This window comes from Staurois parvus, unplaced genomic scaffold, assembly GCF_062004578.1.
Source record: "Staurois parvus isolate SC_StPar_1 unplaced genomic scaffold, SC_StPar_1.0 ptg000525l, whole genome shotgun sequence".
NCBI lineage: Eukaryota > Metazoa > Chordata > Amphibia > Anura > Ranidae > Staurois > Staurois parvus.
The window spans coordinates 4,197,279-4,222,456 of NW_028318321.1; the positions used below are offsets into that span (position 1 = coordinate 4,197,279).

Here is a 25,178-nt window from a genome sequence, read left to right on the forward strand (position 1 = left end):
GCAGGACTGCGGCGGGCATTCTGACACTGGGGGGGAACTAACTGCCACTGACACCCCCAGTGACACTAATACAGTGATCAGTGTTAATAAAAAGCACTGACACTGTACTAATGGCACTTGGCAGGAAGGGGTTAACATCTGGGGTGATCAAAGGGTCAACTGTGTGCTGTTTTACTATGTGTGCTGTGTGTGTTTTACTAGGGAAACATGCAGAGCAATACAAAGCATCATGTCGGTGCTGACAGGGGAGAGATCTGTATTGTTTACTCACAGACCTCTCCCCTGTCACTGTTCTTCGGTGATCGCCAGGTGTTGACTGGGAATCTCTGGTCAGGACCTGGTGATCGACAGCTGTAGCTGCCAATGGCAGCACGGGTAGGTGGCATACACGTGCGCCATCTACCTGGGAATGCAAAATCATGTATATATATGTGATTTTGCGCAGTCCTGCTACCCTGTAGCAGTAGTTCTGCTATAGGGCAGCGGGGAACCGGTTAACAAGGTCTCTCCCAGGCAAAGCTTTCAAAGCAGACTGGGGTTTCAAGAGTTTCTGTTCAAGCTCTTCTGGAGAAGCACAAAGAAACAGGCAATGTTGAGGACCATAGATGCAATGGTTGACCAAGGAAACCTATAGTAGCAGATAAAAGCAACAGCATGCTCACTTCCCTTCAACCTCAGATGTCCAGCAGTGTCTTCAGTACAGAACTGGCAGAAACAAGTGGGATCCAAGTAAACCCACCTACTGTCTGGAAAAGTCTGACCAGCAGTGGTTTTCATAGAAGAAATATGGTGAAAAAGCCATACCTCTGAAGTGGAAACAAGGCTAAGCCACTACAGCAGTCAGAAAGTACTAGTTTACTGAAAGAGTTGTTGATGCTTGGAATAAACGTCCAGCAGAGGTAGTGAGCCAGTCAACAGTAAATAGCTTCAGATATGCTTGGGACAAACATAGATCTATATTCAGACAAAAAAAGTTAAAAAAAAAAAAAAAAAAAAACACGCCCCGTCTCCACCACCACCACCACCACCACCACCACCAAAAAAAAAAAAAAATACAAAAAAAAAAACACACACACACAAAGAAAAAAAAACAAAAAACAGCAAACTCGATGGACTACTTGGTCTCTGCCGTAACTGTTCTATGTTTCTAACTATGCACAAAAACATAAGGATTGGGTGCAAAACAAATCGCAGCGGGTCTTTGGAATAATGAGTCAAAATTTTAAATTTTCACTGTAGCAGGAGGCAGTTTGTTCTCCAAAGGACACCAATTAGTGTCTGCAGGCAACAGTGAAGCATGGTAAAGGTCCTTTTCAAATTTGGGGCTGCATTTCTGCAATGGAGGTGGAGATTGGTCAGGATTAATGGTGTCCTCAAAGCTGAAAAATACAGGCAGATACATATCCATCATTCCATGCCACCAGGGAGGCATGTCATTGGCCCCAAATATGTTCTGCAGCAGGACAATAACCCCGAACATACAGCCAATGTCATTAAGAACTATCATCAGCATAAAGAAGAATAAGGAATCCTGGAAAGGTATAAAGCTGAACTTATCTTTTAACATCGGAAGATGTCCAGCAGTGGCAGAAACCAATGGGAACCAGGTACACCCATCTACTGTCTGGAGAAATCTGGCCAGAAGTGGTCTTCATGGAAGAATTGCAGCCAAAAAGCCATACCTCCAATTTGGAAACAAGGCTAAGTGACTCCTGGAAGTGATGGTTTGGCCCCCACAGATCTCTGATCTCAACATCATCGAGTCTGTCTGGGATAACATAGAGACAGAAGGATTTGAGGCAGCCTACATCTACAGATAATCTGTGGTTAGTTCTCCAAAATGTTTGGAACAACCTACTTGCCACGTTCCTTCAAAAACTGTTTGCCTTCAAACCAGCATCAATTCTTCTAGATACACTTGCAAAGGGTGAATTGGATTTCTCTTATGTTCATTTACTTTCCATTTTGTTTGATAAAAATAAAACTATTAACACTTCTATTTCTGAAAGCATTCTTAATTTACAGCATTTTTCACACCTGCCTAAAGCTTTTGCATAGTATTGTAAGTATGTATGTTAAAGCAACAAAAATTATGAACCGTTTTACTTCCCCCACATTTGTAAGACACAAATACGTCTTTTCAATCAATACATCTTACTTTCCTTTGCCTGTGTTTTGAGCGTTGTCTAATTTGCCAATAGTAATATACCTTTGTGTTTAGATTAAGCTTTAAAGTAGAACTTAACCACTTGAGAATGTTAGGGTGATTTGTACAATATGGCAAAATGAGGGCCCCAATATTTCTAAGTGGTTTAGTTTTGTTTTAATGTTGTTAGAAAGGATCATGTTTTTTTTTCACCTTCATGCATTTTATGCATGAAGGTAAAAAACTTTCTCTGTGCATCAGCCCCCCCAATACTCACCTATGCCCCCTCTGGATCCAGTGATGTGCACTGAAGTCTCGGACTCCCACTCCTCATTGGCTGAGACAGCAGCAGGAGCCCTTGGTTCCCACTGCTGTCAGTAACAGCCAGGGAGCCAATGAGAAGAGAGAAGGGGCGGGGCCGAGCTGCAGCTCCGTGTGTGTGGATACACGGAGCAGCAGGTGCCCCCATAGCAAGCTGCTTGCTATGGGGACAACCGGCAGGAGGGAGGGGCCAGGAGAGCCTGCGGGGCCCCGAGAAGAGGAGGATCCGGGTTGCTCTGTGCAAAACCATTGTACACAGCAGGTAAGTATAGACGTTTGTTATTTTTAGATAAAAATTTAAGCCTTTAGTATCGCTTTAATGTGCATAGTCAAAACAAATTTCATGTATACAAAGTTATTTTACTTCACCTGGTCTTCTAAGTTTGGAGCCTTCAGCCATCTTGAATGGCTGGGTTGAGATGACGTATCTTTCATGCATGCACATGAGAGTAATTTTAGCAGGAAGAAGCATTTACGACAAGATGCTTATAGTTCCTCCTCTCATAAAAAGTCTACATAAGCCCAAAAAAAACCCCAAAAACTTCAAAATGCAACTATTTTTTTAGTTTTTATTCTTATGTGCATTTTCTTTTAATGTGTGATGTCATTTTTTAAAATGGTAAGAAAGGGTGGGGCTCTAAAATAGGAGGACCTTGCAATGTAATTAAAGGGTAGGATCAGTATAGGCATTGTCACTGGCTCTTTTTGAGCATTATCTTTTGACAGAGAGCCTACAGGACACCTGCCCCAGCCCTCCACCACCATCACCTTCCCCAAGGTTGTTTTCTCAGGATCAACAGCAGGAAGGAACATGGAGCTGCAGTTCAGTAAATATATTGGGGGGTATTTTCAGCAGCTAAACTGGAGGAAAGAAAGGAATTGGGGAGTAGAATAGGGTTTTTTACCTTTGGTGTATCAGAATTATGTGTTGGTCCCTTTTTAGACTCTTCCCTCAAACTGACAGATACAGAATCATAAGTGGTGAGAAGATTTACAGTTTATTAATGTCAGCAGTGCCTTGGGGAATCAGGAAGTTAGAAGAACTATGAAAGTTATACCAAATGTAATTTAACATTAAACTTTAAAACTGTTTTAGATCCGCATGCATAGCTGCAAATTTTAGGTTTGGGGGAAGATTCACTTTAAAGGGTTAGTTACCTTTATTTATGTAGCGCAACCCCCTGAAGAGCTGCTGAATTGTCTTGTGATTGCTTGCAAACCTGAAGCTGACACAACTTGCTCACCCAGCACTTACCGACACACCTTGATATATTTAAAATAATTTATTAGGCTAAGCGTAGCCAAAATGAAGAGAGGATTAGCAAGTGTATTTATATAAGCAATCAATAAGATAAAGTTACTTTGAGAGATGTGGTTAAACACCTGCAATATTTTGACTATCAGTAATTAACAGAACTGATCTGCATTTTCCTAGCAGTAGTATACCAAGACAGTCCTAACTTGCTATAACAGTCCCCGTTTTGTCCCACTGGCCAATGATTTATGAAAAAAAGTTAAATCTGCAACAGATTAACTTGTGCAATGCAAGTCTTTTACCAGGCCCAGGGTACCTTCTTCTGGGTCTTCTGAAATGTGCTATAATGCAGTAAGCATCCCGTTCACGTCAGACAGGGATAGAAGTTGCTGTGATGTTTCTCTTCCTTCCCCACAAGTAGTGAGAGTGCTCTCTAGCACAGTCTGATCTCACCAGGCATCTAAATCACACCCTCCCAGGGAGAAGGTCTCTATACTTCTCACCTGATTGGGGTCAGCTATGGCAGGGACTCATTCACCCAGCAGCAGATTACTCTCTTTTCCATACACCTGCTTGCTTAAAGTCAGACTTCTCTTTCCTCCCCAGCCTGCAGACCTCCTCTCCTTGCTTTATTGCATCAGCCAATCACTGTAATCTAGACTCGATCTAGATTTAGACAAGATGGCTATCCCCTCCACTGAAGTTCCAGAATAAAAATAGAACCCCCACAAGCCACACAGAAAGCAATCCTGTGCATCAGAAAGATGACCAGAATGACAGCAGCCTTGGCCGTCTCTGTCCCCACCACACCCCTGACACATTTTGCCACACTCCCACAGAGCTTAGTCATGGAAGCCTCAGTTTCTCTGAAATTTAGATAAACTCTTAACCCATCCGGTATCCTGGATGGAATCCACCAAATGTGACTGCACAAGCTGGAGCGGAGAATCTAAGTTGTTACTAGGTACCTGCTGCACTGGAGATACACCTAAGACAAGCATTTTAATGTGCATGTGTGAAGAGGCCTTTAAACTGTTTTTTATCCATAAGTCCTGAAGAAGGTTAGCTCTTGCCTTGAAATACGTTGGCCCTTCCATAGAGCCCTCTACTTGATCCTACATTGGAATAAACTTATGTCTGGTCTATTAAAACACTGTATGATGCTTCAATCCCAAATCCATTTAGATGCATCACATACCAAGAAGCTGTGGAAATCCTTTGGTGTAGAAGCCACCAGCCTAGAATCAAGACCCCTTTTCCAAACACCACTACAATATTAGTGAATAGAAACATCAACATTAGGGTTACAACGCTACTTATCCATTCCTCCATTGCACAAAACAAGTCATGGTAAGTTAGCAGCAATGAGAAAAGATCAACTGCTGGCAAAATTGGTGAACCAAGCTTACATTGGAAGAGCCTACAGTACTGCTGATATGGGATTGAGGGCGTAAAGCCAAAATAACATCACATCTAGAGTCCTAGTTATTTGTCAAGTTTCCCTGTAGACTGGTAGATCCGAGACCTAAATCCATTTACTAACCGATTTTAGTAGGCATTGGTCATATATATAATTTCTTGACACCCAGATTCTCTCTTTTACATACTGTCTGTTCATCATGACAGATCAAACAATGTCTCTCATTGTAACCTATAATAAAACCTTCAGTACAGCTCACTTGTATAAATTAGGAATAAAAATGGTTTAGAAAATAACCCTACTGGAAATTTAGCCATTTAACAATGCACATTGCATACTTCAGGTGGCAATTTCTAACAGTTCTCTTTATTTCCATGAAATACAATGTTTAACCTGTCACTACATAATGTAGCTTTTTCCTTGTTTAAAAAAAAAAAAGCTAGATATGCATAAATGGAATAAAAGAACACAGCGGATTGGCTAAAACTCTAATTGCCGTTTCCATGGGAATAGCTAACAATTATTTTCTGAGCACAGATGTTAGCATCTTGTCAGAGCTGGTATTTTGATTTTAACATTAATAGCATTCATAAAAGTCATTAAAACAGCTCACGGTTAGAACAGCTCTGTGCAATACAGGGGCTGGTATTAGTGTTGCTTGGAAATACATGTTGCTTACTCTGTTTTATTCACATGATCGGTGGGTGCCATCAATGTTTAGGTGATAGGTGTCAGGATAAGATGCAGTTACTATGAATTATTCTATTCATTTACTATTTGACTTCAGTAAAAATGGCTTTTTAAGTAGCTGCTTGTGATTATGAAAAACAAAATGCAAATACATCTTGGTCTCAGTTACCTGCATTTAGAAAGACTCTGTGACTTGATAAGACATCACTCAAGCTCCTACAGATACAAGGAAGGATTCTGATGTCTAAGGGCAGCTGGAACAGGCTGATTGCTTTCTAGGGTGTATGAGCAGATGACTGTAGCCCATTGCATCTACCAATGAACTATACTGTATATGTAATGTGGTGGTTGAGTTTTAGGAGCTTTTCAGATCCCCAACACTAGTGTGTAGAATTACTGTGTATTATAATGTGTCATTGTCTAAAATTCAGAAGCATTTATAATGCCATTAGCTGACGTGCATTCTGTTTCTCTCTGTCCCGTGTAGGTTGGCATTGTCTTGCATTACTCTAGCCTGTGCACAGTCTTATGGATTGGTGTGACTGCCAGAAATATTTACAAGCAAGTTACAAAAAAACCTCCACAAAATCAGAATGCCGAACAGCCTCCTTTTCCAAAGCAGCCTATGCTCAGGTATTTGAGACATGGTAACATGGTATATTGCGTAAATCTAGTTCAGTCCTTATGTGCCATCCCATGGTCTTAAATCATTTACTGCAGTATCCGAACATGGCGGGTTGAATTGTAGTCCGGTGTTAGCAATGGAATGCTTCAGAAATGTAATTCTGATGAAAATAACAAAAGTAACTGAGGGTAATAATTTTAATGACCAACTATCCTGGAAATCAAAGCAAGCTTCAAGGTTATCAGGCCAAGAATGGGGCTTTGCACCTTGAAAGCAAGGAATTCCAGTGGTTAGTCAATAAAGGTATAATCCTCATATTATCCAATATTTTTTATTATATCCTACGCTTACAGCACTAGATCCAGAACACCCCCCCCGGAACTTTTAAGGCAGAAGCACAGTAGAGTGTATCATCTACAAATTGTCATAATTTAATACAAATACATAGAAGAAAACAAAATAGACCAACAGGTCGATAAAACCATCTGATCTTTACATTCAGTATAATATGAGGCTTTGCTGGCAATACATAGTGAGTGTACCCAAATGAACATAGATATGTACCGAGCATAAACTGCCAATCATCTAGCATAACTTAGTCAGTTGAGATGTATTCTTCCAATACATCCCAGATCTCAATATGTTTCGGAAAATAATTCCTTCTACAGGGGGAATAAATGGGTACATCAGCTGTAATCAATGCAAGTAATGTTGCACGTGAAGGTGACAAAAGATAAATCCTACAAGGCTAAAATCTGCCAGCATCCATAGGGAACCGCAGGGTAATCATGCCAAAATGTCCATCAGACCACCACAGGGATCCCTGATGACCCCACAATATGTATTCAAAGGTCAGTTCCAAGTGGGATGTGGTATAGTTGCAAAGGCAATTGTATGCCAGTATATCCTACGCTTAAGGAAAACAGGGAGCATAACAATTTTGAGTGTGACTAGTGGTTACAATTGTAAGTATCAGGATATTATCCTCACTTACTTTAGCTATTCTAACTAAAAGTAAAAATCTGAACTTGTTAGGATATCATTGGAAGGATACTTAAATCATACATCATATTGCTGTTTCTTTTTGTCTTTTGCCACACTGGCTGCAAGATAATTGCCCCTAAGTTCCCACTATGATGTTCTGCTGTGGACATTACAAAGATGTTATACCTTTCCTGTAATTCTTTTAACATTATGACGAATGCATGACAGTGATAGAGGCAGTAAGGTATAGAGAGATCTTACTAAAGGATTCCATAAAAGACTTAAATCATTGCACAATTCAGTTAACCACAGGTTGGGTTCTGTAGACTGACTCTTTACGGCTAAAAATGGAGTATAACATACATCCCATCCCTGATGCATCCAAACGCCACTGAAAACAATCAAATATTTGATCATTTCACATCCTTTTACTACACTCCTATCTCTCTGAGTTCTCAAAAATGATATTGGCCTACAAAGACTTGGACAATTATGAGGTTCATTTGCAGTAGTTTAGGAATAGGTCTAGCTACGGACATCTGAGGCCTGTGTTGATGTACTAATGCTCTTCGGAATGTAGTCCTTGAACATCTAAATACTGTACTTTTCGTATTGCATGTTTGACGCTGTAAATGTTGCAAATGCACATAGCCTTGCTCATAACCATTGGGTGACTATTGGGAAATGTTCAAGTAGACTAGATGATCACTTCTGTGTGCTGGCATCATTTAATATTGCACACACTCATATGCAATGACATGCACAGAGATGACATTCCAATTATTCCCTTGAGACAAGGAAATCGATCTCTCATTGTACATGCATCAATCCACACAACAAAGTTGTGGACAGTTGTCTCAATTGACATTTGTTTTTTTGCTTGGTGTTAACCAGGTATTTTGGTTGCTTTCCATCAGCTTTTAATCACAACAATCTGACATCCATGGATTCCTTGTTTTCAAAGTTTTTTTTTTATCACTAATCCCAACTGTCAATCAAATACACTGCAGTACCAGCCCACAAGGCATTTGAAAGGATTGGTAGCAAATTGCAGAGCATGAAAGCTGATAGAAAGCACACACTGCATCCCAACTTTCTGAGATGCGTAAAAAGAGACAACTATTAGCAAAAGATATGTAGGCAGAAAACACATCCCTGCCACATCCTCCATTACATGGTGAATTAATACACAAAAAATGTTTGGTTAAACCCAGCAATGCTTTCTTTACATCCTTACTTTTCCTTTATATCTGCTTTTGAAACATACAAATGCAATAATTTTAGAAATTTAATAAAGGGTTTAGCACTGTAAAACACTTTTTGAAAGCTATATGGTGCATGTGTAGTACAGATTTATACACCAGATCAATATGACAAGAGGAAAGAGGGACTTTGTTTCAAAAGAGAGACACTCCCTCCAAATCAGTGACAGTTGGGATCTATGCACACGCATTGCTAAGGATATGTACAGCACATGACTGTAACTGCCTAAGCCTACCAATGCTGGCACTGTGCCGAAGCCGGAGATCACTTCCTACTTTGCCATTTATTAGTATGTCAAGGGGCAGTAGAGCTGCTGTTTACAAGTGAGATGGGGATAGATACTCTCAGCCTGTTATATGGATGGATCAGAGGCTGTGGCTGATCTAAAAAAAAATAAATAATCCTTTAACAAGTGAAAATCTCATTTCACATTGTTTTTTTCTGTGAGCAACTGGAAAACAGGAACACATGTAATTAAATCCACATTGAAAATGACCATGTCATGTGGAAAATCTCAATCACCCTTTAGCAATACTGTGTCTGTAAAGATAATTAGTAAGTTTCACACATAATTTGTTTTTCATATTTAGCTGGTCTCCCACTCTGTCTATAACCTCTGAATGCGGTGCTATTACTGTGCAGAAACTAATATTTTGTCTTCCCAAGAATTGCGCAGTGAGCACTGTGGATGCGGTACTTCTGATAATGCAGTATATGAAGTAGTGTGCCTATTAAATTTTACTAGCTAAATAAAGATATGTCATAGATCGTGGAGATAATTATGTGTGTTTTCAGAGTTTTGTAAAAGTTAACATGCAGAAAATGATGTGGTATGTGATTTCTCTGAGAATAGTGTGATGGTTTCCAACAGGAAAATTATATAGACTAAAGACACCTGGAGCATGCATCATTTTTGGCAGTGCACTGCAACACATGTTAGTGCATTGCCACAAACTGGCACATCCATCACAAAACATGTTGGAGTGTCATTCAGAATGAAGGCAATGCATTGCACCAATGAACATAATGGGGGTCATTTACTAAAACTGGAGAGTGCACAATCTGGTACAGCACTGAATAGAAACCAATCAGCTTCCAGGTTTTATTGCCAATGCTTAATTGGACAAGCTGAAGTCAGAAGCTGGCTGGCTACCATGCACAGTTGCACCAGATTCTGAGTGCACCCGTTTTACTAAATCTCCCCCAATGAACATTTTACTGCAATGCATAATCTCAGTGGACCCTGAATGCTACCTTACCTGCTTCTTCCCACAGTATTGGTTTGATTTCAAGGCAAATGGACTGTTCACTTTGCAAGAGAAGCTTCCCCAGAGCTTAGTGAAAGGAGTAAGTCTTTACTGATATACATTATCCAACCACTTGCAAGCACAAATACAGTTTTATCTAAATCTCCTTGCCCATGATCTGGTTTTCTTTGCAGAGTCAAATGTTACCACACTCACTAAGCTCTAGGGAAAATTTCCTTGCAGAGAGTAACTTCCTTGCAAATTGAAAAGCCTGTTTGCCTTTACTAAATTGGCCCCTGTGAGTCTCTCTGGCTTACTGTTGTCTGTATCCATCTGCTTATCCATCCAGGGGCATATTTTCCGCGAGGCAAACAAGGTATTTGCCTAGGGTGGCACATTTCAGGGGGCCGGCACAGCGGCAGAGCCACCCCCCCTTTCCTACGGAAGGGACAGGGGCTGTTGTGTCTTACCTGTGTCCACGACTCCGTGTCCCACGTCGATCGGGTCCACAAGGTGCTGCTGGAGGAGGGATGCAGAGGGTGTCTGTCCGGTGTCTTCATCTTCCTGGATCTTGATTACAATGTGGGCAGGATGACAAGCCACCCCTCGAATCTGGCCACACCCCTGGGATCACTGAGCAGCCTGTGGCAGCCTGTCCCTCCCTCTGCAAGCTCCGCCTTCCCAAAGGTTGATTGGCCGCCAGATCTGTAGCTCAGAAAAGGCACACAGGTGGCCAATCACAGGTGAGGAGGCGGAGCTTGGAGAGGAGGAGCTGAGCGGCAGCACGAAGATTGAAGATCGAGTGAGGGAGCAGCTGGAGCAGGTGAAGAGGAGGAGAGCAACTGGAGTAGGAAGACAGCTGATGGGTAAGTGTCTGTGTCTGAAGGAGGGAGCCCGGGCTGAAGCAGGGGTCAGCACAGCGATGTAAGTATAATTGGTGTCAGTGGGAGTAATAGTGCCCCATCATTAGTGTCAGTGTGGAAGGAATAGTGCCCCCTCATTGGTGTCACTGACACCAATGAGGGGGCACTTTTCCTCCCACTGACATCAATGATGGGGCACTATTCCTCCCACTGACACCAATGATGGGGCACTTCCTCCCACTGACACCAATGATGGGGCACTATTCCTCTCACTGACACCAATGATAGGGCACGTTTCTTCCCACTGCAACCAATGATGGGGCACTATTCCTCCCACTGACACCAATGATGGGGCACGATTTTTCCCACGGACACTAATGATGGAGTACTATTCCTCACACACTGACACTAATGATGGGGCACCATCATTGCTATCAGTGGGAGGAATAGTGTCCCATCATTAGTGTCAGTGTGAGGAATAGTGCCCCATCATTAGTGTCAGTGGGAGGAATCGTGCCCCAGCATTGGTATCAGTGGGCAGAGCTCTAATAGGAAGAGGTGGAGCCTAAAGAGGAAGGGGTGGAGTTTGCAGATGAAAGGGTGTAACAAATTTAGATGCGTGGGGGTGTGCCCGATTTTAGTCTTGCCTAGGGCAGCACAAAACCAAAATACACCACTGCATCCATCTAAATTTCCAATTCTATATAATTACAGAATTACAGTAGAAAAGAGTTTCATCATATTAACATATTAATTCTTGGATTTAAAGTGTCCAGTCTGCTGTCAAGGGTCACCCTGTGCCTGAGTGGCACATCCACTCCACTCCACTCCTTATGTCAACCGCTTCCAGACCAGCAAATGGAAGAGAGACAAGTGATGGTTTCATTTTGTGCAATAGTGAATCTTTTTACTTCTCCTAACATCCCCTGTACATTTTTGCCCTTACTGATCATTTGCTGTAGGAGGCAGTGGAGGTATGTGATGGAGGGCCTTTTTCTCATTCCCTCTTGAACCAGGACAAATAATGTTAGGCTGGTGGCCCTGAGTGGACATACTTAACCATATAGACCTCAATCACTGCAGGACAGTTGCTTGGAATTATACAGCTACTGTCAGGAACCGACTGGCGGTAGCCTCTAGCGACCCACAGGGCGCGGAGTCTAAGCCTCAGTCTGCTGTTTCACCAGAGCCCCTGATGGTGGGGGTGGACTTGAAGCAGCCTGAGACCAGGTCGCGGCCCCTGAGTACAACCAGTACAACCAGCTGTGGTAGAGGTAGTTGCCAGTGGCAAGTAGCAGGTGAGAGCCAGATGTGAAGAGGTGGTGTGTAATCAGACAGGCCAGGTCGGTAACAGCGGAGGCAGACGGTACAGAGCAGCAGGCAAAAGGATAAACAGGTCACAGGCCAGGTTCAGCAACAGGAGGTCAGGTAAACAGGAGAAGACAGAAGAGTGGTCAGACAAGCCAGGGATCAGGGCAGGGGAAGGTCACGGCAATCCGGGTCAGGCAGGTTTGGCAACAAAGGCAATCTCAGGAACTGGGAACAGGTACAGCAGGAATAAGACCAATGTGAGCATTGCCAGGGTCCGTTTAAATAGTGCACCCTGCACTGTCATTGGTGCCCGGCGCACGCCCGTGTGTGCGAATGAGCATGCGTGGCCGCAATTGCTGCCACGGGCGCCTAGGTCCTAGCGCCTAAGGAAACCGCGCATGCGCAGTCCCGTGCACCGCGGCGGACCCCGGAATTCCTGACAGCTACACATATCCCTGCCAAGTCCTACCAGGTGTGCATTTATCAACTCAAGTCTGGCCATGGAGCCCTCCACAAAATTCAATGTCATATAAAAACTGAAAAAGAAAAAATGGATGTGGGCTCAACCTTCCCCCTGATCCTCAAAAATGATAATAATGGTATAAAATTGTTTAAAAAATATTTGAACATGCATGAAAGGTACACCATGACGGCACTCAATTGATTAAAACCACATACAATTCCTTTATTAAACTAAATTAAAATAAAAAACAAAATATACAAAACAGACATTAAAACTAGAGATGAGCGAATCGAACATGGCGAAGTGGAATTCGTTTCGAAGATCAGGAAAAATTCGATTCGCGCCGAATCCGAAAATTAGCAAACTTCGGATGCACGAATCGAATTTTCCCAAAAATGACGGCGACATGTGTGGCGACGGAGCGGGGATCTCTGGGAAGGCGCGCAGACAAGGCGCACTGACCCATAATGCATTCATTCATGACATGTGATCGCATTAGCCAATCAGCAGCCAGCCAGCCAGCACTGTGTAATGGTGGAGCTATAAATTGCGGCCATCTTAGAATTCTCCATTAGCCTCCGGTCATTCAAGAGAGACAGACCTGTCTGTATTAGGGACAGAGTTAGGGCCACAGAGACTTTAGGGCCACAGAATCGTTACTCAGGGACACAGAATCGTTACTCAGGGACACAGAATCGTTACTCAGGGACACAGAATTGTTACTCAGGGACACAGAATTGTTACTCAGGGACACAGAATCGTTACTCAGGGACAGACACAGAATTGTTACTCAGGGACACAGAATTGTTACTCAGGGACACAGAATCGTTACTCAGGGGCACAGAATTGTTACTCAGGGACACAGAATCGTTACTCAGTGACACAGAATCGTTACTCAGGGACACAGAATTGTTACTCAGGGACACAGAATTGTTACTCAGGGACACAGAATCGTTACTCAGGGACACAGAATCGTTACTCAGGGACACAGAATCGTTACTCAGGGACACAGAATCGTTACTCAGGGACACAGAATCGTTACTGAGGGACACAGAATCGTTACTCAGGGACACAGAATCGTTACTCAGGGACACAGAATCGTTACTCAGGGACACAGAATCATTACTCAGGGACAGACACAGAATCGTTACTCAGGGACAGACACAGAATCGTTACTCAGGGACAGACACAGAATCGTTACTCAGGGACACAGAATTGTTACTCAGGGACACAGAATTGTTACTCAGGGACACAGAATCGTTACTCAGGGACACAGAATTGTTACTGAGGGACACAGAATTGTTACTGAGGGACACAGAATCGTTACTCAGGGACACAGAATCATTACTCAGGGACACAGAATTGTTACTCAGGGACACAGAATTGTTACTCGGGGACACAGAATCGTTACTCGGGGACACAGAATCGTTACTCGGGGACACAGAATTGTTACTCAGGGACACAGAATCTTTACTTTCTGCTTCACAACCACTATTGAATTAAAGAGTATGTCAGACAACACGCAGAGGAGTGGCAGAGGAGGCAATGTTTCAGGAGCGAGCAGACGTGGCAGCAGAGGAAGGGGTCGAGGCAGCACTAGTCGTAGCCAGAGGCCAGTGCTACCGGTGTCATCCAGCGGTCGTGTCTCCACCGACAACCCTGCCGTCATCGATTGGTTGACTCGGTCGTCTTCCTCTTCCCAGGTCACCTCTGACACCTACAGCCAACGGTCGGTGGGTACGTCAGACACAACCGTTAGTTGGCATGGCCCGGGAGCAAGCCCACTGAAATCACGTGTCCTCTACCTGCCCCTGTCCTTTGGTGTTCCCTCACCAAGCGAAGTATTGCATGCTGTGGGCTCAGCCCCACTGTACAGTGAGGAAGAGCTAACAGAGGGCGGTCAGGAACGGGGGGAGACATCCGCCTCTTCAGCAGCCAGGCGAAAAAGTACTGGCGAGGAGAGTGGCTCGGTAGCCGGTCTAGAGACAGGTCTGTCTCCTGACCCACACGCAGTCGAGGGGGCTAGTAGTGACGCGGAGACCCTAATTGATGATGATGAGGCTGATCGCACTTGGCAGCCTCGTCGTCATCAGGCTATTGCTTCCGCATCATCAGGAGAAGAGGGTGCCAGCTTGCCAGCGAGCAAACAGTCGGTGGGTTGCCCAGGAGGCAGCAGGGTCGCAGCAGTGTCAGTGGAGGCAAACGGCCACGGAGTAGAGCACCAGCTCCACTGCAGCCTACCACCACGGCCAGTAGTGGTGCCGGTGTGCACGGAGGAAGTAGCAGTCAGCCAGTGAGGAGTAGCGGGGGCAAAGTTTCCTACTCGGCGGTGTGGCAATTTTTCGTCAAGCCGCCCGAGGAAGTAAACGTAGCCGTATGTCGACTATGTGGCCAGAAAGTCAAGCGTGGCCAGGGGGCCAATGTTGGGACTACAGCGTTGCGTCAGCATATGCAGCGTCGCCATTCGGTGGCCTGGGAAAACCGTGATAAAGATACGGCGGTTCTGCCTGCCCCAGCCCCCGCTCCATCACCCGCTCCGTTACTTGCTCCGTCACCCGACGTCAATCGCCCTCTATCAGCCAGTCAAGGCTCCAACACCTCTGCTGAGGGGAGTTGTCGCTCGTTGGCATCTTCCGCTCGTTCAGATGCTCCTTCTCCTGCTACTCCTCTTCACGGATTCCGTCAGCAGTCTTTCTTGGAATCCGTTTCCAAGAGACAACAGTTTGCGAGCACGCACCCGACGGTGCAGAAGCTGAACGTCCTCCTGTCCAAGTTGCTGGTGCTGCAGTCCCTCCCTTTCCAAGTGGTGGACTCAGCACCTTTCCGAGAAATGATGGCTTGTGCCGAGCCGTGGTGGAGAGTGCCAAGCCGGCATTTCTTTGCCAAAAAGGCAGTGCCAGCCCTGCATTCACATGTAGAAGAGATGGTGAGCCAGTCTTTGAGCATGTCGGTCTCTGCCAAAGTGCACGGCAGCGCCGACGTGTGGAGCTGTAACTACGGTCAGGGACAGTACATGTCATTTACGGCCCACTGGGTGAACGTGGTGCCGGCACAGCCGCACCAGCAACTTGGACAGGTCACGCCGCTTTTGCCTCCATGTTTGCACGTCCTTGGTCCAGCAAAGATGTCCACCTCTACCACCTCTTCTTCCGCCGTGTCCTCAGCCGCCACCCCCGTGCCAAGTCCCATTACCCGACCGGCATATCACATGTGCAGGGCGCAACGGTGTCACGCTGTGCTGCACCTGGTATGCCTTGGCGAACGTAGTCACACAGGGGAGGAACTTCTGAGTGTAATGAACAGAGAAATCGACAGATGGCTGTCTCCGCGCAAACTGAAAATCGGAACCATGTTGACCGACAACGGAAAGAACATGGTGTCTGCTCTGCGTCAAGGAAGGTTGTGCCATGCGCCATGCATGGCTCACGTGTTCAATCTGGTTGTCAAGCGGTTCCTAAAATCCACCATCCCACTGCAAGACATCCTTAAAATATCACGTAAACTTTGCATGCATTTCAGCCATTCCTACACCGCAAAGCACACCCTCCTTGAGCTGCAGCGGCAGAACGGAATTCCACAGCATCGCCTGATCTGCGACGTTGCAACAAGGTGGAATTCAACCCTACATATGTTAGACCACCTTTACGAACAGCGAAAGGCCATCACCAATTTCCTGATGTTACAAGCGGATAAAGGTTCTCCCCTGTGTAACTTAGATGTCAGCCATTGGCAGCTCATGCGTGACACCTGCCGCTTGCTCAGGCCCTTTGAGGAGGCCACGCTATTCGTGAGTCGGCAGGACTATGGGATGAACGACGTCATTCCTCTGTTGCACGTCCTGGAACAAATGCTGTTAACGATGGCTGGTCAGGGTGCGGTAGACGTGGTGCACAGATCTCAACGCCACATGACCCCTGTGGGGGCAGGACAGGAAGAAGAGGAGGAGGTAGAGGAGGACATTGGTGCTCAGGAATTATTGAGTGAAATGGGTGGTTTTTCCACTCAGCGGACAGGAGTGGAGGAGCAGGAGCATCTGGTAGAGGAGGAGGAGACAGAGGACCCAGACGCACCGTGGCAGTATGCTGTGGAGATGGAGGCAGGGAGTCCCTCGCATTCCTTGGCACAAATGGCCCATAGCATGCTCGGTTGCTTGCGTAGCGACAGCCGAATAATAACCATCAGACAGAGGGATGACTTTTGGCTGTCCACCTTGTTGGACCCTCGCTACCGTTCAAAAATGGTGGCCTTTTTCACACCTGCTGAGAGGGAGGCCAAAATAAAGTACTATAAAAACCACCTATGTAGTCAGTTGGTCTCTGCCTTTCTGCGCCAACGTCCATCCTCAGACATCCTGTGGGCCCTGTGCACTCGCGTTCCGCTGCCATGGCAGCAGGGGAGGGGTGGGGTGGTAGGAGCAGTGGCAGCTCCACCAGCAGCGGCTGCCTCAGTCTGCAGTCGATGATGAGTAGCTTTCTTCACCAGCGCAGTGAGGAAACTACTAACCAGCCGCAGCAGCATCAGGTGGACCTGGAGCAGGACCTCAAACAACAGGCTCGGGCCTACTTGGACAGCACCCAGCCAACCGAGGTAGACAATCCCCTTGACTACTGGGCAACGAAACTTGACCTTTGGCCCCAACTAGCTGAATTTGCCCTTGAAAGGCTGTCATGCCCGGCCAGTAGCGTGGCATCGGAGCGCGTGTTTAGTGCGGCAGGAGGTATTGTAACTCCGCGGAGGACACGACTGTCCACCCAAAGTCCGTCGTCCGCCACTCTGCCATTGGACTCTTGATAGTCGACGACTATCAAGAGTCCAATGGCAGAGTGGCGGAGCAGAAGCAGCTTCAATTGAAGGCCATACACAGGCCTAGGTTTAAAAGTCCCTCACAGTTAATTACAATAACGAACTCTACTCCTCCGTGCAATCTACTTACGAGACCCTGGGCAGATCTGGGTCCAATTTGTGGTATAGACTGGTTTTGTTCAGCCATGCTTGAGCGAGTAATAACAGGTCTGTGCTGCCCTTTGGTGTCTGGCTTAATGCGCACAACACTGAACGTCCCAGCATTTGTCAACGATTTGCCGTTAAGTGATGCAAACCCGCTGAACCACGTTCATGAGGAGCCGGTACAGGGGGCCATGAATCAGTATGGACCTGGCAGCAGCGTGAGTAGACGACAGAGGCACATGGCGCAGGGTGGCGGTGTAGGCAGCATTATTCTGAAGCCATACACAGGCCTAGGTTAAAAAGCGGAAGCCGTCAGCAGCGTGAGCAGACGACAGAGGCACATGGCGCAGGGTGGCGGTGGATGCAGCAGTATTCGGAAGCCAAACACAGGCCTCGTTTAAAAAGCGGAAGCCATCAGCAGCGTGAGCAGACGACAGAGGCACATGGCGCAGGGTGGCGGTGGAGGCAGCATCAATGGAAGGCCATACAGCACCCTATCACAAAATGGAACCCACCAACAGTGTAAGGAGACCTGAAAGTGGCACATGGCAGAGTCTGGCGATGAAGGCAGCAGCAATGGGAGGCCGTACAGGGACCCATGACACACTCTGGACCTGGCAGCAGCAAGAGGAGGTGGTACAGGGGCCCATGGCAGAGTGGCGAAGCGTAAGCAGCTTAAATTGAAGGCCATACAGAGGCCTATGTTAAAAAGTCCCCCCAGCAGCAGCGTGGGGAGACGACTATTAGTCGTCTCCCCACGCTGCTGCTGGGGGGACTTTTTAACATAGGCCTCTGTATGGCCTTCAATTTTAGCTGCTTACGCTCCGCCACTCTGCCTTGGGCCCCTGTACCGCCTCCTCATGCTGCTGCCAGGCCCGTAATCTGCCATGGGCCCCCGTACCGACTCCTCATGCTGCTGCCAGGCCCGTAATCTGTCATGGGCCCCTGTACCGCCTCCTCATGCTGCTGCCAGGTCCAGAGTGTGTCATGGGTCCCTGTACGGCCTCCCATTGCTGCTGTCTCCATCGCCACACTCTGCCATGTGCCACTTTCAGGTCTCCTCACACTGCTGGTGGGTTCCATTTTGTCATAGGGTGCTGTATGGCCTCCCATTGCTGCTGCCTCCACCGCCACACTGTGGCTCCACACTCTGGTTTTGGCCCCGTGACTGCCCAAATGAGTGAAGTGTGCGGTGATTCTAAGATCGACGGCACTCATCTGCATGTCATACTGACTGACAGTATTATTTCTCTTCCCCAGCAGACTCCAAGGGCATTTAAATTAAAGGTACAGTGTTCTGCACTAATATAAAGGCTCTCTGAAGCCTAGAAACACCCTTTTTACACGTTAAATTCGCAGTGAATATATTCGCCTCGAATCGAATTTATTCCGCGAATTCGGCGAATCAGCCGAATCTAATTTTTGAATAATTCGCTCATCTCTAATTAAAACCTTCCAGCCACCACCCATATTATCCAGTGTTCATATATATATATATATATATATGTGCATAAGTAAATTATAATAGTGGCTACCTAAAATAACCAACTACTAATTAAATATTTGGACTGGCTATTAAACCTTTAACAAGATGATCTATGAGGGTGGGACAGTAGAAACTTACCACTATCCACATTTATATGCCATATCAGAAACCATATATGTACTGTTGATCAATGAATCTGCCCACCTATAAGGTGCAGACATTAATGAAAGGTGTAATAATGACCATATACTGGATAAGAGCTCTAAAACTGGCATTTAATATAAAGGAGGAATAGGCTGTATCTAAGTTGGACTGTTCATGTATTAATGATAGTCAAGCTGTCACATTCCTTGCTCTGCCTGGTTTCAACCATATATCAATGTTACTTTCCAAGATGTTTTCTCACAAGTAGCCTTTTATACCACATAAGACTGCTAATTAAATTGTAAATCTAAGCCCTTTAGATTGCATCCTTCTCCAATAACGTTTGTGGTCCAAAGGGGACAAAATGGTTTATATGTGAGTTATAGTTCTACAGAATCCATTTGTTTCTCTCCCACAAACAGCAATTTGTATAGTGAAGGAATATTAATTATAAGTGATTCCAAGTAGTCCAATTGTCCCCCTCACACAGACTGTTCATACAATGTGGGATTGTTATGTAATATAGAGTCCTTTAGAAACAAAGTCTTCATTTTATTTGGGTAAATTATTTCAGTGCTGTGGTCTAGAGGAGGTAATGGCAACCACATAAAAGTGCTTAAGTATATCTCTCTTCATGGCAATTGGCTACCTCCCTCTCACAGACATTCATATATGCACTCAGAATGCAATTTTGGATATATCCTTAAAGGAAGTCTACTCATGGTCACTGAAGAATATATGAAGTCATTGAGATTCAAATGCATAAACAGCCAAAAAGTCAGCAATATCCTCCATTAAATGCATCCAGTGTGGCTAACATATGCATCCAGAGGTTGTGCATAATCCCCCAACAAATATAGTCCAGTATCAAGTATATTATAAACACTCCACAGCGCAAATAAATTATATATAAAATTTAAAATACTATAAATAAAAGTCCAAAAAAATAAAGTCCACTCAAAATGTTTTTTTTTCCAAAATATATGAATTGTGCTCAATCCCAAAAAAAACGTGCTCCAAAATTCTTCAAACAAATGTGCTCACACCATCCGTGATTAATGCTCTATCCCCACTCACCAGATGGAGTGGACTCTTTGCTGGTATGGCACAAGAGTCAAACAATCTTAAAGAGACTGGGCATGTCCTCCCAGATAACTCTGTACTCAATGTCCTCCAGAGTCGACTCCCAGGACTGGATGACAATGGAAAACAAAACAAAAACAACAAATAGTGCAATACTGTAAAAAATCTTTAACTTTAGAAAAAAGGCTGCCTTATATGCACTCACATGTTTAAAAATGTACTCAGGCTTTCATGATAGGCACAAAGTTTCATATTATAAGGCTTGTATCATTAGTAGAAGTGGATTTGCAAAGATAAATCGAAATCCCTTCCAAATAGCAGGAAATCACTCTGGAGCGCCACAAACCAGCGTGCGTTCCACTCACCGGAAGTGACGTCACCACGCACTCACTGGAAGAGGAAATACGTCGACATGTTTCATCCTCCTCCAGGGTGTTATCCAAGACATCATTTTCCAGCTCCCAGCATTTTTTATATCTCTCCACTACTCCTCCCCTTTCTCCATTAAGCCAAATCCATCCATTAACCCTCTCATCCCTCCAATCCACTTCTCCAAGCCAATATACACATAACAATATTTATTTCAGGTACTTATATAGCGCCGTCAATTTACACAGCGCTTTACATATATATTGTACATTCATATCGGTCCCTAACCCTCAAGGGGCGTACAATCTAAGGTCCCTAACTTACATTCATACATACAAATATTAGGGCCAATTTAGACAGGATCCAATTCACCTACCAGCATGTCTTTGGAGTGTGGGAGGAAACCGGAGTACCTGCAGGAAACCCACGCAGGCACAGGGAGAACATGCAAACTCCAGGCAGGTGGTGCTGTGGCTGGGATTTGAACCAACGACCCTAGTACTGCCGGGCGGAAGTGCTAACCATTTAGCCACTGTGCTGCCCCAATATCGATATTTCAAACAACAAACAATTACCTCTCTATTTCTTTTAATAATAACAAAAATTACTCCATACTAATTAATCTAATACAAAGAATAAAATACATGAAAAAATTGTATTAAATTAAAACAAAAAATAAGAAAAACCAAAAATAAAATAACATAAAAATAATAAAAAACAATAAAAATAAATATAACAAAAAAAAACCAAAGTAAAAATAAATATAAAAATAAACATAATTATAAAAAATACAAAATAATAAATAATAAAAAATATTTTTAAAAATAATAAAAATAATGAAGGAATTCATATCTACTAGACACTACCAATTGGACAAGAAACAATTAAGATCAACATCTATATTCAACCCCTTTGGGGATAAAGTTTTCAATTTTAGGATCCATCTTGTCTCATTCTTTGAAATCGACCTAGTCATATTGCCACCACGCCTATGAGGCTCAACTTTGTTGATCCCACAGAACCTGAGCAAAGATGGATCCCTATTGTGGCACTTCCTAAAATGGTAGGACAAACTGTGATGCTTATAACCTTTTTTTAATGTTTCTAATATGCTCACCTAGTCTTACAGATAATTTTCTAGTTGTTCTTCTCACGTATTGAAGGTGACAGGGATAGTCATCATGTTACGTATTTGTTGGAATGTTGAAAGTGGTGAACTTGGACTCTAATGTTTGCATATAAGCTCACTACGTTTATGTATATTAATGTTTCTAGGTTTCGATTGAAACTGGTATATTGGGAGAATTGATATTCATGATTGTTGCACTATTTGCATGTTATTTCTCAAATTTAGCACAGTTGAACACATTGGTTTAGCACACAGGTTACATAGGAAAGTCATGTTTCCCCCTAGTATAGGGGAAGGAGGGGCACATATTACGTTCTTATAGTACAGAGTTACACATTTATCTGTGGGCCACCATTACAAATGTAGTGTGGCACATTTACTCACTACTGGCAGCGCAGCATTTATTTATGTTTGAAAGGGAACCTAGCCTGGAGGAAACCATTCCTACAATTAAAGCTCCAGCTGGTTTTGTTTGCCTTCCAGGGCAAAGGTTCCCAGTTCTCACTTGGAAGAAAAGAGGCAAAATAATTGACACAATGGAGTTGATTTACTAAAAATGAAGAATGCAAAATCTGGTGCAGCTCTGCATATAAACCAATGAGCATCCAGGTTTTTTTGTCAAAGCTTAATTGAACAAGCTGAAGTAGCCGATTGGCTACCATGGACAGCTGCAGCAGGTTTTACATTTTCCACTTATACATTTTCAGTAAATCAACCCCAATTTGTATAGTATATTTGAGGCTTGATACTCCCCCCCCCCCCCTTTAACATGCTGCCCTAAAAAATAGGCAATGATTGCTATTGTGATTATTACAGCCCTGATTATAACCTAAATTAAAGCTGAGGTCATCGTTTATTAAAAACCTTAAAGGCAGTTTATTGCTATTTCTACTATATTTTTTTAATGTGAAAATGAATATATATGAAAAATCACTACGTGCCTTTTTTTTCCTTGAAGGGGTTAATTACACCTATTAGCTGACTGCCAGCATTTGAGTGCTACATGATAAATTCCTATACGTTATGGTTGCATGCAGCTTTGCCGTGTGCTAATTGAACATAGCACAAAATCTGTTCTGATAGTGCCTCATAGTTAAGCCTAAAGAGACATGATTAAATGTGACTGCCCAGCGACCGCACAGGCTGAGGAAGTAAATGTGCCATGTAACAAAGATTTTTTTTTTTAGTATGGCTGTATACTGTGTGTTGATTACATACCTGTACTGTAAGATCATCATTGTTACGTAATTGACCCATTACAATGTTCATAAGCTACTGGGATCCACTTAACTGGAGAGCTCTGAATCTGATGTACTGTGAAACCAAAATTTCTTTTCATCTGCCACTAATAATTCTATTTCCACAAATGTAAACAAATATTACCTGCCCAGTGGGTCATTGTAACCCATAATGTTTCAGGTTGACTGCAGCATTCAGTATCATTAACATTGGATCTGATGTCTCAGTATATCATGTAACAGTTCACATTGTATAAAGATGATCAAGTTCTGTGACTGTAGAGTCTAACTGTAAGGCACTTATCACTACAGCTACCAATACCCTGGGGAGAAGACACCATACTCCAGGGAGGTCTAAGCTTCCGATCCAGGCTTCCCTGCCTCCTTAAAATATCTGGAGTGCCCCTAAGTCTCCTCATTCCCCAGATTATTCAAGCTAGGCCCCAAACCCAGGCCTTTGTCAAGGCGCATGCACCCTCTCAGGCAGCAGGTATAAGATGATTCAACAGTCATACATATCCCATCCATAGGCAGGGGGACTTCCCATGGTCAATTCCTGAATGTTCATACCCTCTCCCAGCATGACCTGCTGGCAATAAGCTTCCTAGTGGTTGTCCAGGGACAGATACTGAAAATATTCTTAGCTCTGATAAGTACAGCCAGAGTCTAGAAGAAATATAATAGCTGAACTATCAATTTAACTAAGCTGACTGAAGCTTAGCGCCTCTAAATTTCAATACACACCCCTTCTTATGGCAGGGTGGCCACACTAGCATAACAGGTCCCTTTCTTCGCAAATGAAAGTCATTGGTGTAACCTCACTGCTTATAGTAAAAATGATCGGCCTGAATTTTGGTATGTTATTATTTTTCATGATTAAATACGTTTTCCTTGTTTGTGGAAATTTCCCTTTTTACTCTAATAGGACCTTTACTCACAATCTGTCTCCACTGAGGGCTTTAAAGCTTGTGACCACACTTGCTCTGCTCCTGAGCTTGTCATAAACCTTAGAACTTCTGACACCTGGTGCATTGTAACATTTTATGTAGTAATCCTCCCATTTTATACCAGATTTGAAAATTTCCAAAAGGCAGAAGTATGATGGCAAAGAAGGGTTTGCCATCATACTTCTACATCATACAGCCCTCCCTGGACCCCACCAACCTGAACAACTTAAGACCCATCTCCCTGCTCCCATTTACCTCTAAACTCTTAGAATGCCTAGTCTACAATCATCTGAGCTCCTACCTCACTGACAACAACCTTCTTGACCCTTTACAGTCTGGCTTTTGCTCACTCCACTCCACTGAATCTGTCCTATTAAAACTCACTAATGATCTACTAACTGCTAAAACCAATGGCCACTACTCCGTACTCTTACTACTCGACCTCTCTGTGGCTTTTGATTTGGTTGACCATCCCCTCCTCCTCAAAAAACTCCACTCTCTTGGCTTCAGAGACTGCTCTCTCCTGGTTCTCCTCCTATCTATCGCAGCGCTCCTTCAGCGTTACTTATAATTCTGGCTCCTCCTCTTCACTCCCTCTTTCTGTAGGGGTCCCTCAAGGTTCCATCCTAGGGCCCCTACTCTTCTTCATCTACACCTCCTCCCTTGGTCACTTGATAAACTCCCATGGCTTTAAGTACCATCTCTATGCTGATGACACACAATCTTCTTTTATACCCCTCACCTCACCCCTTCAGTCTCCTCTCGCATTACTAACCTACTAAGCAACATATCGGCATGGATGTCACTCCACTTCCTTAAACTCAATCTTTCCAAAACTGAGCTCTTAGTATTCCCTCCAGCCCATGTCCCCTCCCCTGACTTGTCCATCAAGATCAATAACACAATCATCAGTCCCTCCCCTCATGCCAGGGTACTAGGTGTAACCCTCTGCAACATCTCCAAGACACGGCCGTTCCTAACCTCGGAAACCACTAAGCAACTTATTCAATCCCTTGTTATATCTCGCCTTGACTATTGTAACTCCCTCCTCATTGGCCTACCTCATCGCAGGCTATCCCCTGTTAAGTCTATCATGAATGCTGCTGCCAGACTCATCCACCTTACTAACCGTTCTGTATCAGCCACCCCTCTCTGCCAATCTCTCCACTGGCTTCCCATTGCCCAACGGATAAAATTCAAAACATTAACAATAACATATAAAGCCATTTATAACTCTGCCCTAAATT

The 25,178-nt window shown here is 44.2% G+C and overlaps 1 protein-coding gene across 1 annotated transcript in view; it reads left to right on the top strand.

Annotated features, from left to right (window-relative positions):
- The window catches only part of LOC149451697 (adhesion G protein-coupled receptor A3-like), an 892,717-nt gene that overhangs the window by 815,972 nt on the left and 51,567 nt on the right, over positions 1-25,178 (top strand). The window contains exon 17 of the mRNA XM_089690279.1: positions 6,320-6,465. Coding sequence (XP_089546405.1) covers positions 6,320-6,465 — 146 coding nt within the window. The remainder of the gene's footprint in view (positions 1-6,319; positions 6,466-25,178) is intronic.